At 40.6% G+C, this 16866-nt stretch overlaps 1 protein-coding gene and 1 long non-coding RNA gene across 2 annotated transcripts; both read right to left on the bottom strand.

Annotated features, from left to right (window-relative positions):
- Nucleotides 1-202: 202 nt before the first annotated feature.
- On the bottom strand, nucleotides 203-793 carry LOC121634700. The gene is made up of 3 exons (XR_006009271.1): nucleotides 705-793; nucleotides 534-578; nucleotides 203-298 (listed from the first exon to the last, which is right to left on the bottom strand). It is a non-coding gene; the product is annotated as an uncharacterized LOC121634700 (long non-coding RNA).
- Nucleotides 794-13097: 12304 nt separating this feature from the next.
- On the bottom strand, nucleotides 13098-16393 carry LOC121634692 (heat shock 70 kDa protein 1-like). The gene is made up of 2 exons (XM_041977564.1): nucleotides 16269-16393; nucleotides 13098-15364 (listed from the first exon to the last, which is right to left on the bottom strand). Exon 2 carries the CDS (start codon nucleotides 15339-15341, stop codon nucleotides 13422-13424), a length of 1920 nt encoding a protein of 639 aa, XP_041833498.1. The 5' UTR covers nucleotides 15342-15364; nucleotides 16269-16393; the 3' UTR covers nucleotides 13098-13421.
- Nucleotides 16394-16866: the final 473 nt, after the last annotated feature.

Genomic DNA, 16866 nt, shown 5'->3' with positions numbered 1-16866 from the left:
CGATGGAGGCAGAACCAAAGTCCCCCAGTTTGACCTGACCGGGCTCCGTCAGCAGATGTTTCCTGCTTTCACGTCCTGCAGGAGACAAAAGCATGTAGAGCCTGCAGAGGTCGTTACATAACGATGCCGCAAGTGCATCCTCATCAAGGCTGCAAACACAGAACGATGCATTTACTGAACAAACGTAAAAAACCCAGTTTTACCTGTGAATCATATTGTGAGAGTGAAGAATGCTAATCCCTGCAGAGCACCATGGTAATAGCAGCTATTTCAACCTCCTGGAGGGGCTTTTTGTGGACTGAAAAGAGAAAGTTAAAGCCAAGAGTGAGAGGAAAAAAACAAAACATTTCAGCATTATGTGCAGCACACGTTCATTTTGTACATTATTTTTCAACCTACTTATTTTTTTTGACTAATTTTATTATATCTGCATTTTCTTTGTTCTTTATTCGGTTTGTAAGCACATATCGTATCCTGAAAAGCAGGAGCAGGATTAAAGCTGTCAACGAGGAAGGCTGCACGCCTGAACTCACCTTCGAGAGGTCTGAGGCCGAGCCGAGGCAGTACTCCATCACCAGCTGAGAAAAAAATAGACAGAGCTGAAGCATTTTCAACTGTAAAATGTTTTCGTTCTAACATCTTTAGACATGATTCATCACACTGCGCATAGTTTCCCAGCAGTCCGATGCGGACAGGATACGTACCCATGCCGTGTGCTCTTTCAAGTAACAGCCTTGATACTCGATGGTGTTGGGATGCTGAAGTTTCTGCAGGAACTTCACCTCCTTAATGATGTCCTGCATTTCTGCACACGAGCACATGAAAACACTGTTTGTTCAGGGCTAATATGAACATGTCAGGAGGCAAAACATTGAGAAATCCAACATTTTGAAAGTGAAAGCATGTCAGTCATGGTGGAGTTTGTTACCACTGTCGTTGTCTGTTTGCCGCTGTAAGACATTTCTTGATGGCCACCACTTCATTGCTGCGCACATCCCGGGCCTGTTGGGGAAAAAGACTGAATCAATGATGATATGATCATATTCTTTCATCCTCAGTCTAGCTGTCCACTCAGCGGATGAGGCTTTCAGGACTGATCCTGTTTAGAGGCCAGGCCACTGAACTTCTGGTCTGTGTGTGGAATAGTCTGGTTTGGATTTGGTTTTATTGAGTAGAAAAATGATTGTTCGAACTCTAAAGAAGTAAAAAAAAAAAGCCTTCTCGGGTAAAAATAATTCTGCTGGCTTGTGAGCTCGGCCAAACACTGGAAGAGAGAAGCTGCATCGTTCTCCAACACGTGACTTTTTGGTACAAATTTGTACATGAATTTAATCTTCAAGCAGAGTTTTATGTATCTCAGGGTCTTGTTCATGAATGATGGAAAACAGATGGATTTGTGCTTCATCAGCAGCAAACGAGGGGCACTGACTTGTGATGATACTTGTCAATCTTCGCTCCAACCCTCTTGCTTGGTCATGAGATTTGAGTCGTGACCAGAAGAACAAGATGGAGTAAATGAGCTTCCTTCAGAGAGTGGCAGGGGTAGCGTAAGAAGCCTGAGCATCAAAGGAGTTTGGGCCTAAAGTTGTGAATCCAGCATCTCATACGAATGCCTTCTAGAACCACTAGAATTTTTCTATATTTTTGGTCGGCTATTTTTTGTTCTGTTTTTTATACAAAAATACATAAAGAAACTGAACTTTTAACCCCAGTCAGCATGCAGACATGATGTTTTCAGCTTCAGTCGTCAGATTATGAGGCTAAAATGATGTAAAATGAATCTATCAATACATATAGCAGCAATAAAGACCGACCAGAACAAGAAAACAGAATTTATTACTAACAGAACTCTGTAGAAATAACACACAGATCAACAGTGGACCAAGCCTTTCTCATCTGCACATCATTCTCTCAAGTCTTGGCTTTCAGAAGAAAAACACACAACAGAAACTATTTCCATATTTACACTTTTTCCTCATTTCCAGTTATTTCTGCTACTATTTACCTGCTATCCTCACTAAACCAACTCAGCTGCTTTTGGTGCCACCGTGCATCAGAAACGTCTTCTTGCTTTATTACAGCCATAGAGGAGAATTATTTTTTCTTCGTTTCAGACACACATAGAACTTTCTGCTCACTGGTTGATCTTTGGCTGCTCCTGATTGGACATTACCGTCAATCTAAGCTCTCTGATTGGTGGAAAGTTTGACAGGAAGTGGCTTCATCATCATGTCCAGGTCTAAATAGAGGTCTCTTAGCAACATAGTAGTGATAGTCATCTTTTTATGATGAAATGTGATAAATAATGCTGTTTTCACGGATCATTGGTGGATTTACCAGATAGTCTCTCTGAATAAAACTACATTTAGTGGCTGGATTGCAAACCTCCTGAATGGGATAGAAATGTTTGTAAACTTCTGTAGATCACCTAAACGATAAACTATCCATCACAATTTACCAAATATATTTGAGAGCTTGCTTTGGGTTTTACTGAAGATAATTTGTGGTGACAGATTTATTATGTAAACATCATATTTGACCTGGATGAAATAATTCTACACAGAGATTAAATAATTCTGGTTTTAATTGATGTTCTGGATCCATGTAGCTTTAGAAATCTGGTTCCTTTAATCCCTGATCCAGATTACAGTAACTGTGGTGTTTCTCCTCATTGTGCTCAAGAAATCAGCTTACTGCTGAAGCTGACTGTAACCCGGTTACCACTTGTGTCTGACAACAACAACCTTCAAAGTGTCCTCATTTAAACATCATTACATAATTTTCTTGTGTAAAAACTCATCAGTTACAAAAAATGGAAGTAGGTGGCTGAAGTGTTGTTTCATTTTAAGGCCACGTGGTGGAGCCAAAACATCAACCTGCAATATGGATAAAAAAAATGAAACATTTGTCAACAAAATCTTCTTTAAACTCATTTTGTCTTGTGTAATTCAAAGTGCTTCACCCTCCAGAGAGACGCTGCTAACAAAATAATTTAACGGTGTTGCATCACAATGCTGCAGCTACTTCTCATCACAGACTAAAAACAGCTGAATTATTCAGACATGTCTTTCTACACTAAATAATTCCTGAAGTCTGGATTAAAATATGCAACATTGAAGTGTTTACATCAAATATCTTTAGCATTAAAGCCTGACTGATGATGATGATGATGAAAGGAATAATTCAGCCTGCTGTCTGATGATACAGGAAGTCTGTTTAAGTGATGCGCACCGTCTATTTCTGTAGCGCATCTCTAATGTCTTTTAATGACGGTTAGAAACTCGGACATGTACTGTGGAGGTTGTTCACACAGATCCAGGAATATTTTACAGGGAAGAGACCCAGATATCGTCTTCCCACTCTTTCAGAATCACACTGTCTTCATCAGTGGTAATATGCAGGTGAGGCTGATTTATAAACCCACACAGACAAACACTGTTAGCTGCTCTGAACATTTACAGGAGATAAAACCAAACATCATCTTGGTTAAACTAAACAAGAACCAGGGATGTCCTGGTTACAGTACGATCAAACGTCAAAGAAATAATCTGGATTATTCTGCATTTGTTTCCATCTTTGATGCAAACATAACAAAATAATATAATAAAGTAACCATCAGGCTCCTGTTCTGTGTAAAGAATAAATAAATCTGACATATTTACTCTGAATTTCTCTCAGAGAAAACAGATGAAAAGGCTAAAGGACTTCGATCATGACTTAGGAGGCTTCTTTCTGGAAACTACATTATAAAACAGAAAAAAATTTCTCTAGCTAGTTTTGACACATAAATAAAACTGGAACAGTGGAAATAAAGAAACTGGACCACCTATCTGGAATTAAATACAATTTCTCCTACAGACCATCAGACACTGACCACTAAATCTTGGTCTATACGCTACAGACAGACACAGAGCATTTCGTCCGTCTTGTGGCATCATTTACATGTGTAATTGTGGTGCATTTTCGGGGCCCTTCTGTACCATGATGTAGCAAACAAAGTAGAAGAAACCTGCAAGTATTTAATGACTGCACAAACAGCTGCCTCCTTAATTCTCTATCAGAGAATGAACATTATCATGATCTCTGAAACTCAAGCTGAGCTCTAAATTCTGCCAAGTTGGTCATGTTGGAAATCACAAATGTTGGTGGAAAATCCCTAATGATACCAAATAAACCTGATGCCATAAATAGAGTCGCTCCCACTGTGAAGTCCTCCTCACTCATGGTGCTGCCCTTCCTTTTATTCCTCACAACAACTTCAGTAGCAGAGTTACTGTCTGCACAGTCATTTACAAGCCCAGCAATGTCTCTGGTTAGGGCCATGAATGAACTGTTGCGTAATCCCTCGTTAATATGACTCAAAGTCCCATTCAGGCGTCAAAAATGAACTAAAAAATAATTTCCCACCACTATAAATCAACATGTTGGAACGTGTTGAAACAACGTCCCTGTTAGCTTGAAAGTTTCCACATCTTCTGTCTGGTTCCTCTGAGATACGACAGCGCTATGCTAACGCTAACCACACACAAACTTTACTCCCTTTTTTCATATTGTCTGACATAAGGTGGGTGACATTGCCAACAAATGACATCACAATATTTTTTTAAAAATATCTCAACAATATCACAAACAATTTTACATATTTCTGTTATTTGAGCTCATCTCCTGCTGCATGGGTTGAGGTGGCAGATAAACTGTGGAAATATGCAACATCTAGTATCATCTAGTATTATCATGAACGAGGCAAAATGTGGCACCCCTAGTCTGAAGCCATCATTAGCATCTGCACCAGACCTGTCTCCAATTGAAAAATAAATTCAAATTAGATTCAGATTATCTCTCTTAACAATACAAAAAAATACTGTTAAAGCTTAAATCGGGCTCCATTCAGACTGAGAGCAATGTTTCTAACATCAACTAACCAAACAAAAAGCCACCTCCATTCCATAAAAACCAGTCCACAGAGGCGTCTGCTGATCAGGTTTATTGTCACAGCCTGAGGGGCGCAGAAGCCTTCCAGGACAAACAACAAGTAAACAAGAGTTCACATCCTACTCACAAAAGTACACAGCTCCAAAGCTGCCATGGCCGATTTCACGGAGGTCAGCGAACAGCTTCTCCGGATCATCTTTGCAGAAGAGAATCTGCCACGTCCGGGTCCTTCAGATTGCCCGCCCGTACATTCGAGGCATGGCCAGGGCCTGGGTGGTGGGGGCGAGAGTACATGTTAGGGTTAAAATACTCAGCTTAAAGGGCCACATCAATACTTTCTGTTATTCTCTCCTGGTTCTTTCAAAGTTCAGGTCTGATAGATTTTTATTTTTTTGTTGGAGCTGAAAGAAAACAGATGTGGTTTCTCCAGCTTCTGAATGAGAGATTTAAAGCTTTTCTAGTGCATCACTTCAAGGCTTAAAATTCATGGTCTTCAGCATTGTAAGAAATTTCAATGGCTACTAAAATAAACAGAAATATATATGTATATATATATATATATATATATATATATATATATATATATATATATATATATATATAGTATATATATAAATAATGCAGCAAAGATGTCATTTTGGCTTTATTCCAGTCAATAAAGGACACACACAGAACTTTCTGCTCAGTTATTGGTATTTCGCAGCTTCTGATTGGACATTACCATCAATTTAAGCTCTCTGATTGGTGGAAAGTTATTATGAAAGTGGTTTGGTAATAATACCTGGGTCAAAATCGAGGTCTCTTAGCAACAAAGAAGCAGTCTTGGGTAATTGTTGATGATATAAGCGATAGTGCTCAGGGCACTGTAGATCTAGCAGAGTTTTAAGGGTTAAAGATGTTTTAAGTATATTATTTTCTTATGTAAAGTGGCCTATCCACTCCAGCAGCTCTTCTGACAGTCTGAATCTACTGTGCATGTCTCTAAAAGTGGATAATTTCTACTGAATGCCAGGACTGGCTGTTTTAAGCATAACCGTTGACAGGTAACATGATCAGCACCTGTGTGGTGAGAACTAACAGCCTTTTCAGTAAGCTGAGGCATGAGCAGTTACTGGGAAGACTGGATGTTTAAACTGAAGGAAAAGTCTATACAAAGAAACAGAGCTGCAGTGGCACAAGAGCACAAAATGGCAGCAGGTTTTCAGAAAGTGAAACACGAGTGTATTTCAGTTATTCACTGCTGGGTTTGTGCTTCTTGTCTGAATTGAAAAGCCTAATAGCTTCTTAATAACAGCAGTTATATTCCTGATTCACGGAGTCAGAACGAGAGAAGAACGTTCTGCATGCGTGAGGATTAAAAGTACTAAAACAGCAAATCAATGCTTCATCCCAACAAGGATAAAGATAATGACTAAATCTAGAGTAAATATTCAGTCTTACAGCCAGCGCCGACATATATCTTTCTAACTAGAAGATATTTTATTAACAGCGTGCAGAAAGCAGGAAGGATAATGCTAACATGTGATGAACAACCACATCATCACAAAAATCGTCACCATGACTGTACACTTGTTTTAACTGGCTCGTGCTCCATGCAGGAACAATGAATGACTGATTTAGGCAGGTCAAATTTATTTGTATAGCATATTTAATGTCAAGACTATTTAATGTGCTTTCAATAAAACATTATTGCTTCTCATAATAGTGTTTCCCCAAAATGATATCAGGACGGCCCCCGCCTACCTCTAGACCTTTCCTTTAGCACAGATTAATACTTCAATGTTTTATTAAAGAACTAAACCAGTGTGATGTTATTTATCATATTTACACGACTGCGGGTCATTTCTTTTCTGACTCTCTGTATTGCACATGGCCCGATACACACACAGAACAAACAAAACAAAATACACCCTCCCATGACGGCCACCATAACTTGTTTCAACACTTCACTCTCAGGATGGATTTTATTAACAATGTGCCCGACTACAGCCTACTAAAGTCCTCCATGAAGCACACATACACACCTGTGGCTACAACTGCTAAATTAACAAGGTACTAACAGCCTCCAGACAGATACAGCAGGAAATATTTTCACACCGCAAGATGAAAACTCTGCTGGTCAGTGATGGAACTCAGCATCCACACAAATTCATTCATTCATTTGATGACTGGACTAAATTAAAAAGAAAAAAAAATATTGCAGCTGCACATCAGGCTGTGAGTAGCTCTCTACTCACGTAAGAAGCACAAAGCAGAGCAGTGATTAGGCTGCTGACTCCTCCTCACAAGGATATAGGTCTGTCCTATGATTTGTTTACTAATATTGTTTTTTCCAGATACATTGAGAGTTTGAGCATGGTCATGTTTCTCCATGAAATGTAGCCATGATCTGGATCGCCTCTTCCAGCAAAAAAATAAAAAAACGTGCATGTCTGACATGCTTATTTGTAGTCAGTGGCCAGCACCTGTTGGAATGGATAGAGGGTACTGATAAACGCAGTGATGCCACTCCGATGCTTTGGAAAATTGAGAACCGGCTTCTGATGGAACTGTTTTTCATTCCCATTGCTTAGTTGCAGGTTTGTTTTCAATGCCAAACTTTTTTCTGCTGCAAGCCAAGACTTGAGAGAATGATGTGCAGATGAGGAAAGGCTTTCTCACTGTTGGTCTGTGTGATATTATTCTACAAAGTACTGATAGTAATAAATTCTGTTTTCTTGTTCTGGCCGGCCTTTATGCTGCTATATCTATTGATACACTCATTTTAGCCTCATAATCTGACAACTGAGGCTGTCCTGAAAACATCATGTCTGTATGCTGACTGGGATTAAAAATGGGTTCAGCTTCTACATGCATTTTTACTATGCTTTAAAGTTAAAGTGTTTAACACAAATTTCTCTAAATGTCATTATCCTATTTCTTTTTTACATGCACACCATTTGCATAGTTTCAGGACATGATGCAGAAATACAGATGTGGTTCTGAAGCAGAAACAGACACAGAATAAGTCTTTTACACAGACAGTTCAGCTTTAAAGCTCTGCAAGATGGTTCTTTGGACAAGACTAAAGTAATTTTTAGTGACTGTGGATGTGAACTGACTTACCATCATAGTGCTTCCTGTCTCAAATAATACCTGCTGGTACCACCACACAGTTGATTCAGATAGCCCTCCTCCTCTAAAGACAGTCCGTGATGGTGCTGCCAGTGGAGACGTTCTAATAATTCTACAAGCAGCAACGTTTCAACAGTTGATCTAGATAAACTAAAGAAGTTGGAAACAGTGCTAGAGCCCTGCAAGATTTTTACTCATGTTTATATGTGTTTCTAAATGAAAGTGAGGCTGTCAGAAGTGGTATGAGAGACTGTGTTTGGTAAAGAGGTGGTGCGTGTCTATGTGTGTGTAAAGTTATTCAACCTCAGGTGAGTAAATACAACTAAAGTTACTAAAGTGTCTTATTCTATAACTGCAGGTACATAACTGCTTACAAGTGCATTAATAACATGATAAATATCCTGCTATGGTACATTTAGAAACAGATAAAAATTATGCGATTAATTGCGAGCTAAGTCAGGATTAAATAGTTTGAATGACTGACAGCCCTAATTTTTACACACACACACACAAAAAAAAAAACAAACAAGCGGACCAAAAACAGCACATTGTTTGACGATTTAAGGGTTAATGGACTATAGAAGCTGTAGCAAGTAGCTTGTACAGATCAGTGAAGAAAAAAAATTATTTCTTTTTACTACTTATTCACTTGATTATGAATAATAGTTCTTGTTGACATAAAACCGATGAAATAATAATTCAGGGCACATTTAACCCGTACATAAATTTAATTATGGGTGCAAGACTCATTTGGTCTCTTGTGAGCGCATGTGAACATTTTAGCAACGCCACTTCACCCTGACAGCTCGACTCAAATAAATAACTAATTTAAATCCATGAAAAACCAGAGATGAGCCAATCTCAGCCCCCAAATCAAATCATCTGACTGTATCAGCCCACTGAATGTAATCTCAGCCTGCACACTGAGCCGTATTGACAAATGCGACATCGCTATATAATGGGGTTAATGGGGCCGCTCATCCTTTGAGTGTCAGCTGGAGCCCCAAGAAGGGTCGACAACATAACCAGGCCTCTGTGACTCAGTGAATGCATGAACACACAGCCCCAGGGTCCCTGTTTAATGCAGAGCTGCAAGGTTTGTTCCTTTTATAACTCTGCCGGGTAAACGCAAAGGCAGATTCGTGCTAGACGAGGAGATGGATTTCCACCCCCCCACCCCCACTTCTTCAAAACGTGGTGAACCAATTTCCAATTATACATTATGTGGCACTGAGCGGCCCGATGGTCTTCAATCCATGGAAAGAAGGCAGATGCCTGTAGCTAGTTTAGCTTGTACAAACCTGAAAGGAATTATGCCTCCCACTTTTTCTGCAACCTTTATAGACAGAATAATGTCACGTGACATAATAAAGGTTCTGTCACTCCTCACCAAACAGGTTAACTACACACTCTGAAATTCAGATTTAAGACTTTTTATATCGAAACTTAGTAGCTTTTACAATACATTTTCCCATTCTGATACAATACTAAATCAAATATAGCATTCAAAATCTTCAAAACAATGGAGGATCTGTAGACTGACCATTAGAAGTCACAGTCACATCAAAGATCACCATGAAATCTACTCCAACAGTAGCAAGTTGTCATTATCATCACTTTTTTTTTTATTCCTCAGTTTCTTGCTGAAAACCATTCGGCATTTCTGAGACAACACAACATCTTATATCTATTTCTGTCATCTTCCACGGAACAGTGCAGTTTAAACACTGGGAGGGCAAGATTCCTCCACTTCCTATGCAGAAAAAAAAAAACTCACACCAACTCAGTCAAGGCAGTAAACAAAAAGGAAAAATGGGAAACAGAGCCCCAGCTGTTCTTCTTAAAGAAGAACGGGAAATTTGGTGTGTCAATTGTGCCGAATGACCAAAATCACATGGTGGAGTTTAGGCCAGATCCTCCTACAGTTTCATACAAGTGTTTGGGAGGGCAAAATTTTGGGGGGGTGTATCATATCTAAGAGCTTGTGCGACACACAAACTCTAAACCGAGGGGGATTTCCTATTTAAGAAACGTGCAAGTGGTTGGATCACAAGCAGTAAGAGTGTGAACCAAATTTTAGCACTGTGATAAGCCCACACAACAGAGACAGGACAAATGTGACTAACACTTTTTAAAGGAAAAGCTGAATATTTATTCTGTGATTATTAGATAATGAATCCTCTGAAGCAAACCAGCACATTCAGCTTTTGTACAAACAGAAGTTGCTTTAGAAGAAATAACTAGACTCAAGATGTGTAGCGTTGATTGTAATTTATGTATGCCCATCCAGCTCTGCCCACAAATAAAATCCACAGCATCCTGATAATGAACAACTTAAATGAACCGTTATTCCTGGCCTGAGGTTTTTAACATCAAGTTGTTGACTTTATGTGAGCTCTAGTCTACAGAGAATCAAATAAACATTGAATGTACATAGTAATTGTATATATACTTTAGCATTAATCTTAAAGATAATTCATTAATCTTTTCCTTATATTTTTGTCTGCTGCGATTCTTTTATTGTTGTCATGTTATTATTGACGGTTGGTGATGATACAGGCTGATTTAACCGTGAACATGGAAATTTAGAAATATCTACTGCTTGTTGTTAAATATAGTTACTTTCTGACAGCGAACAGCATGAACAGCAATAAAAATAAACAATTAATTAACATGAACTGGAAATAAATGAAAAGAATAAACCTGCAATACCTCTAATTTTTCCAAAGACAAAAAAAAAAAAAAAACATCAGATGTCCTTGGATCCAAGTTTGAAAACCTCCGGAAAAGCTAACTAGGTTAGTTAGCATCACCGTTAGCTAGGCAGCTAGCAGGATGTAGCATTACTCACCGCGGCTTATTGTGGTTCCCCTCTGGAACGAAAAACAACTGTTAGCAGCCGAGCTAGCAGCAAGCCTCGATCCTCATAGCCTGGGTGCTCCTCTTAATATGACGCACGGTTCATGTCCACCGAAGACCCTACCAAGTTCAGAGCGATGGTGGAGAGAACCACGATTTCTAAATTACAATGACTTGTTTAGTGGGCTCTAAAAAAAAGAACAAAAGAAACAAAAACGAAGCTCTACAGTTGCCTCTCTGCTGTAACTGGGTTACTAGCATGAGCTAATTGGCTAGCTTAGCTTTGTTAGCTAGGGAGCTAACCCTAACATTAGCTGGTCGGCGGGGTGTGGCTTGTGTTTCTCAACGATGCTTCACTTCCAAACATAGTGTCCGACTGTCCCGTCTAAAACATTATCTTAAACTTGGCCTAAAACTTGCTCCCCATCCTCCAACTGGACCCGTTTCTGCTCCCGTTTTTGTTCCTGCTAAACACAAGATGGCACAGTCGGCCGGGGCGGGACTCAAGCGGCAACAGGAAACTCTCTGCTTCTATTTCCGGTGACGTTTGTGCTTCACAAATAAAAGTATATAAATAAACCGACCTACATAATGTTCATAATTTGGCACAATCGCTCAAAGGCTTGATTTAGCGATTCATTTAAACTAGACTGAATACTTATCGGTCACATTTTTAATAGTGAAGCACAGTGAGCCATCAAAACATAACTTACCATCCAAACCACATATTTCTGATCATGTTTGTTTTGCAACCGAAATCCAGGAATGTAAGATGATGCCTGAAATCACACTGATTACATAACTGAGTCCCATTTCACATTTATCATTACTCATCAGCTCCAACTCCTATGCTGAAGGTTTCCAAGGTTCCAAATTTGCCTAAACCTATAACATATAAAATACAGTGCTAACGACTTGAACCACCCCTAATTTATTTATATTCAAGCATAAATAAAAATCAATAAATGAATTACTGAACCATGCTGTTGAACCATATGCAAAAATGGATTCAGAATATGAGGCAGAAAGACAATTTCTCCAATTGTAATGAATTTAAAAGTGAATATTTGGTCCAAGCAATTTTAATCTTCAAAACACAGTGAGGTCCGGGTCCTTGGAGGATCCACTTCTTCATCAGACCTGTTGCCAATAATCTTCAGTCCAGTTCTTGTGTCATGTAACATACCTCAGCCTTTTTTCCATGTTTCCCTTCCTTAACAATGGCATCTTGACATATGTTTCCATGGATACCGTTTCTGATGATGCTTCGGCCAACTGTAGATGGATCAACTGAAGGTCCAGATGCATCTATCAGGTCCTGCTTCAGCTCTTTGCTGGATTTATTCCTATTTCTTCAGGACATCACTTTCAGATCGTGTTTATCTGCTGTAGATGGTTTTTAGTCCTAATTCTTCTTCTTTTGTTCTCCATGTGTCCAGTTGTTGCCTCCATGCTGAGATGAGCCAAGTTTCCAGCTAACAGCTGTTTGGGAATCACCTTGTTGCTGCTAAAATCCTGTTTTCTGTCTGTCTGTCTGATCTTTGCTGATTTTCATGCACAAAACTAAAATTACAGTAACCAGATGGGAAGATCTAGTTTAAACTAGTCCTTTGCTAAGTTGTCTGTTATGTGTCAATACAACTTTGGCTCATCCCATGAGTTAGGAGCCTATTTTATTATGAATAATTCACAGGTCAGAGTTAAGTGGTTTTACAATGCTTGGTTTTCCTTCAGAGGAGCTGGATCAATCCACAGAGCTTAAGTACCAAGTATATTTCTGACACAAAGTATCTGTAACCCTTTTTATTCCTCATTAAATGCTTCATTCATGGAAAATTGGTTTAATTCTGCCATCTAGTGGTGCCAGTGCATACTGCAGAGCTGGGTTAAGGAGTTCACACATCAGCATGTTATTATTTAACATGGCTTACATGTCATTTAACATCGGAAATTATTTACATAAATCACTTTATTCTCAGACGTTTTCCTTTTAAGTCAAACTCATATGATTCCAAAGCCTTGTTCATCTTAATTTAACAACTCTCTTTATGCTTAAACATAGACACCAAATCAGCACAATAACTGATATTTAAACAAAAGATCTGAAGAATTTTCAACTTTAACTTAATTAACCAAAAAATGGATGTTATTTCAATTAAAGTTGGGCTAAACATTTTATATTTCAAGAATATTTTCTGGAAATAAAACACAAAAGAGGCAAAGATAAAAACAAAGTCAGTTGTTTCAGTTTATTTTCATCTTTACAATGTCCTGCAAGGCAGAGATGGAAACATGAAGATGGCACTTCTCTTAAACTTTACTATCTTATTTCACATAAACAAACAATATTAAATACAAATTTACAGTTTTCATTTAAATTCCAGCAGCAATAAAAAGATTGACTTTAAATGTCTGTACAACCCAAACATCATTTATACAAACATGTGAAACTTGGCCTGAAGATTGAGGTCAATCCTGGACCAGTCCGGAAATCAGAGTCCACATTCAGGTCCACTTTAGTCCACCTCCTCGACGGTGGGCCCCTGGGTGTGGGCTCCTGCCTGCTCTCTACAAGAACCAGCGGGCCTCCCTCCCTGATACAGCTTGCTGATGATGGGGTTGCACACTTTCTCCAGCTCTTCCTGCTTGTGTTGGTACTCGTCTTTCTCAGCCAGCTGGTTGTTCTCCAGCCAGCTGATGGTCTCCTCACACTTCTCCAGCACCTTCTTCTTGTCCTCCTGGCTGATTTTGTCCTTCAAGCTCTCGTCCTGCACGCTGCTCTTCACGTTGAAAGCCAAGGACTCCAGGGAGTTCTTGGCAGCGATCTTGTCCCTCTGCAGGTCGTCCTCAGCTTTGTATTTCTCAGCGTCCTGCACCATCCTCTCGATCTCCTCTTTGCTCAGCCGGCCCTTATCGTTGTTGATGGTGATCTTGTTCTCTTTGCCGGTGCTTTTGTCCACCGCAGATACGTTCAAGATGCCGTTGGCGTCCACGTCGAAGGTGACCTCGATCTGCGGGACCCCTCGTGCAGCGGGTGGGATTCCCGTCAGCTCAAACCTGCCCAGCAGGTTGTTGTCCTTGGTCATGGCTCTCTCCCCTTCGTAGACCTGGATCAGGACCCCGGGCTGGTTGTCAGAGTAGGTGCTGAACACCTGGGTCTGTTTAGTGGGGATGGTGGTGTTGCGTTTGATCAGGGACGTCATGACTCCTCCGGCCGTCTCGATGCCCAGGGACAGAGGCGCCACGTCCAGAAGAAGCAGGTCCTGGACGTTGCTGGAGGTGTCGCCCGTGAGGATGGCGGCCTGGACGGCGGCCCCGTAAGCCACCGCCTCGTCCGGGTTGATGTTCTTGTTCAGCTCCCGGCCGTTGAAGAAGTCCTGCAGGAGCTTCTGGATTTTGGGGATTCGGGTGGAGCCTCCCACCAGGACGATGTCCTGGATCTGAGCCTTGTCCATCTTGGCGTCCCTCAGGGCTTTCTCCACCGGCTCCAGCGTTCCCCTGAACAGGTCGGAGCACAGCTCCTCAAAGCGAGCCCTGGTGATGGAGGTGTAGAAGTCCACGCCCTCGTACAGAGAGTCTATCTCCAGGCTGGCCTGGGAGCTGGAGGACAGGGTCCTCTTGGCCCTCTCACAAGCTGTGCGCAGCCTCCTCAAGGCTCTCTTGTTCTGGCTGATGTCCTTCTTGTGTTTCTTCTTGAACTCCTCCACAAAGTGGTTGACCATGCGGTTGTCAAAGTCCTCTCCACCCAGGTGAGTGTCTCCGGCCGTGGCCTTCACCTCAAAGATGCCGTCTTCGATGGTCAGGATGGACACGTCAAAGGTGCCTCCTCCCAGGTCAAAGATCAGGACGTTGCGTTCTCCAGACTTGCCTTTGTCCAGACCGTACGCGATGGCGGCCGCCGTGGGCTCGTTGATGATCCTCAGGACGTTGAGTCTCGCGATGATGCCCGCGTCTTTAGTGGCCTGTCGCTGGGAGTCGTTGAAGTACGCCGGGACAGTAATGACGGCGTTGGACACCTTCTGGCCCAGGTAGGCCTCGGCGATCTCCTTCATCTTCACCAGGACCATGGAGGAGATCTCCTCAGGGTAGAAGGCTTTGTTCTCCCCTTTGTACTCCACCTGGATTTTGGGTCTCCCTCCTTCTGAAAGCACCTTGAAGGGCCAGTGCTTCATGTCCGCCTGCACCACCGCATCATCAAACTTCCTCCCAATCAGTCTCTTGGCATCAAACACCGTGTTGCTGGGGTTCAGAGCCACCTGGTTCTTGGCCGCGTCCCCAATCAGCCTCTCGGTGTCTGTGAAGGCCACATAGCTGGGGGTGGTCCTATTGCCCTGGTCGTTGGCAATGATTTCTACTTTTCCGTGCTGGAAAAGCCCCACACAGGAGTAGGTGGTGCCCAGGTCGATGCCGATGGCCACGCCTTTAGCTGCAGACATCTTGGCTGTGTTCACTTCCTGTTCTAAACATGCAGAAACATAAACATGAGAAAAGTCAAGAGCTACAGCAGCTGCTAGAGAGTCTGCTGTTTCCTATCAAATCTAAAAGGAACTGGATGTACATGTAATGTAATATAACATGTAACATGATTCTATATGATGTTCTGCATAAACACCAACATGTTCTAGATCATAAGGCAACATTTATAGAGCATCGTCTCACCAACCACCTACATGGATGATCATTTTTGTCTCTTCAAACTGTTATAGGTTATGAAGAGGATGTAAAAAATTATAAAACAAACAATGATGAAGAAACCCTGATAAAACTGCTGATTTGACTCAAACATGTTTTTTGTTATCAGTGACATGTTTGTTCAGCAGTGATTAAAACCATAAAAGGATGACCACGTTAATTGCAATAATTAGTTGGCCTTTCTAGTAAAGTTTAAATCATATTCTTTTGAAACTTCAATTACATTTTTATATTAATTAAGAATAATTATAATTTTTATTGGTAAGTATGTTTAGCTTTAAATAATCAGATATGGTGAATAAGATAGATCAAGATGGGAAATTTTAAACTAAACAAACGACCTGTAATACTAACTAATTTTCGTCAATACATATTTATATAAAATAAACTGTGAAAATGATGTAACAAAAATATAAAGTAAGCAGATCACCGATTAATTAAGTTTGTTCCTGAGATAAGTTCCCATAGCATTGTAAATGTCAGTAAAAAAATAAATAAATTGTATATTTAATCTGTAGAAGGAAAAATCTATTACCGAGTACGGTTCAAATAAACAGTTATTTTAAAATCATATAATTTCATGGTATAAAATCATTTCCTCGTCTATCGCTGAGAAATTAAACAAAAGTTTAAGTTGAAATCAGAAATTAAAAGTTAAAGTGAATACTTACTGTCGCTGCAATAAACGTAGAATAAAGTTTGAAGAGAGTTCAAATCTGTTCTTCTCCGGTTTCTTTCCGCTCTCCGAGCTTCTCAAACAGTCCCTTTTCGTTTAAACTGCCAGAACCGACATCCAGTACCGTTATTATATCTTTATTTCACTCCCTTCTCGGTGTTTCTCGAGCTTTCCGTTGACTCTCCCGTCCAATCACAGTTTAGCGGAAGTACGCTGCGTCGTGACGTCACCAGCAAGACGCTTCCAGACGCTTCTCCTGGTTTCTCGCTGCTCTGAGAATCAGCTGGATGAGTGTTATATACAGGGCCGGTTCTAGGAATGCATACATGAGGGGGCAGGCATAAATTTGAAGGGGGCATTATGAGTACATACTTCAGCATTTTCTTGTTGTTGTTTTTTAAGTGTTTCTTTAACGGAACTGTGCTGTTAGTGGAGTCCAACTTCAAAGAAATGGATTGCACTTTGTCAGGCCTCTACTCTAAGACCTGTCCAGCTTGGGTGTCCCACCTGAAACCAAAGCTCCTGCTGGTATAGCTCTTAGAGTCACTGAGGCACGCAAACCCCCTGACCACAATAAGGTGGCAATCCCTCAG

The sequence above is a fragment of the Melanotaenia boesemani genome, chromosome 2 (assembly GCF_017639745.1).
Source record: "Melanotaenia boesemani isolate fMelBoe1 chromosome 2, fMelBoe1.pri, whole genome shotgun sequence".
NCBI classification, from domain to species: domain Eukaryota; kingdom Metazoa; phylum Chordata; class Actinopteri; order Atheriniformes; family Melanotaeniidae; genus Melanotaenia; species Melanotaenia boesemani.
The sequence above is the reverse complement of the archived record's forward strand: the minus strand, read 5'-3'. Positions and strand labels throughout refer to the sequence as shown.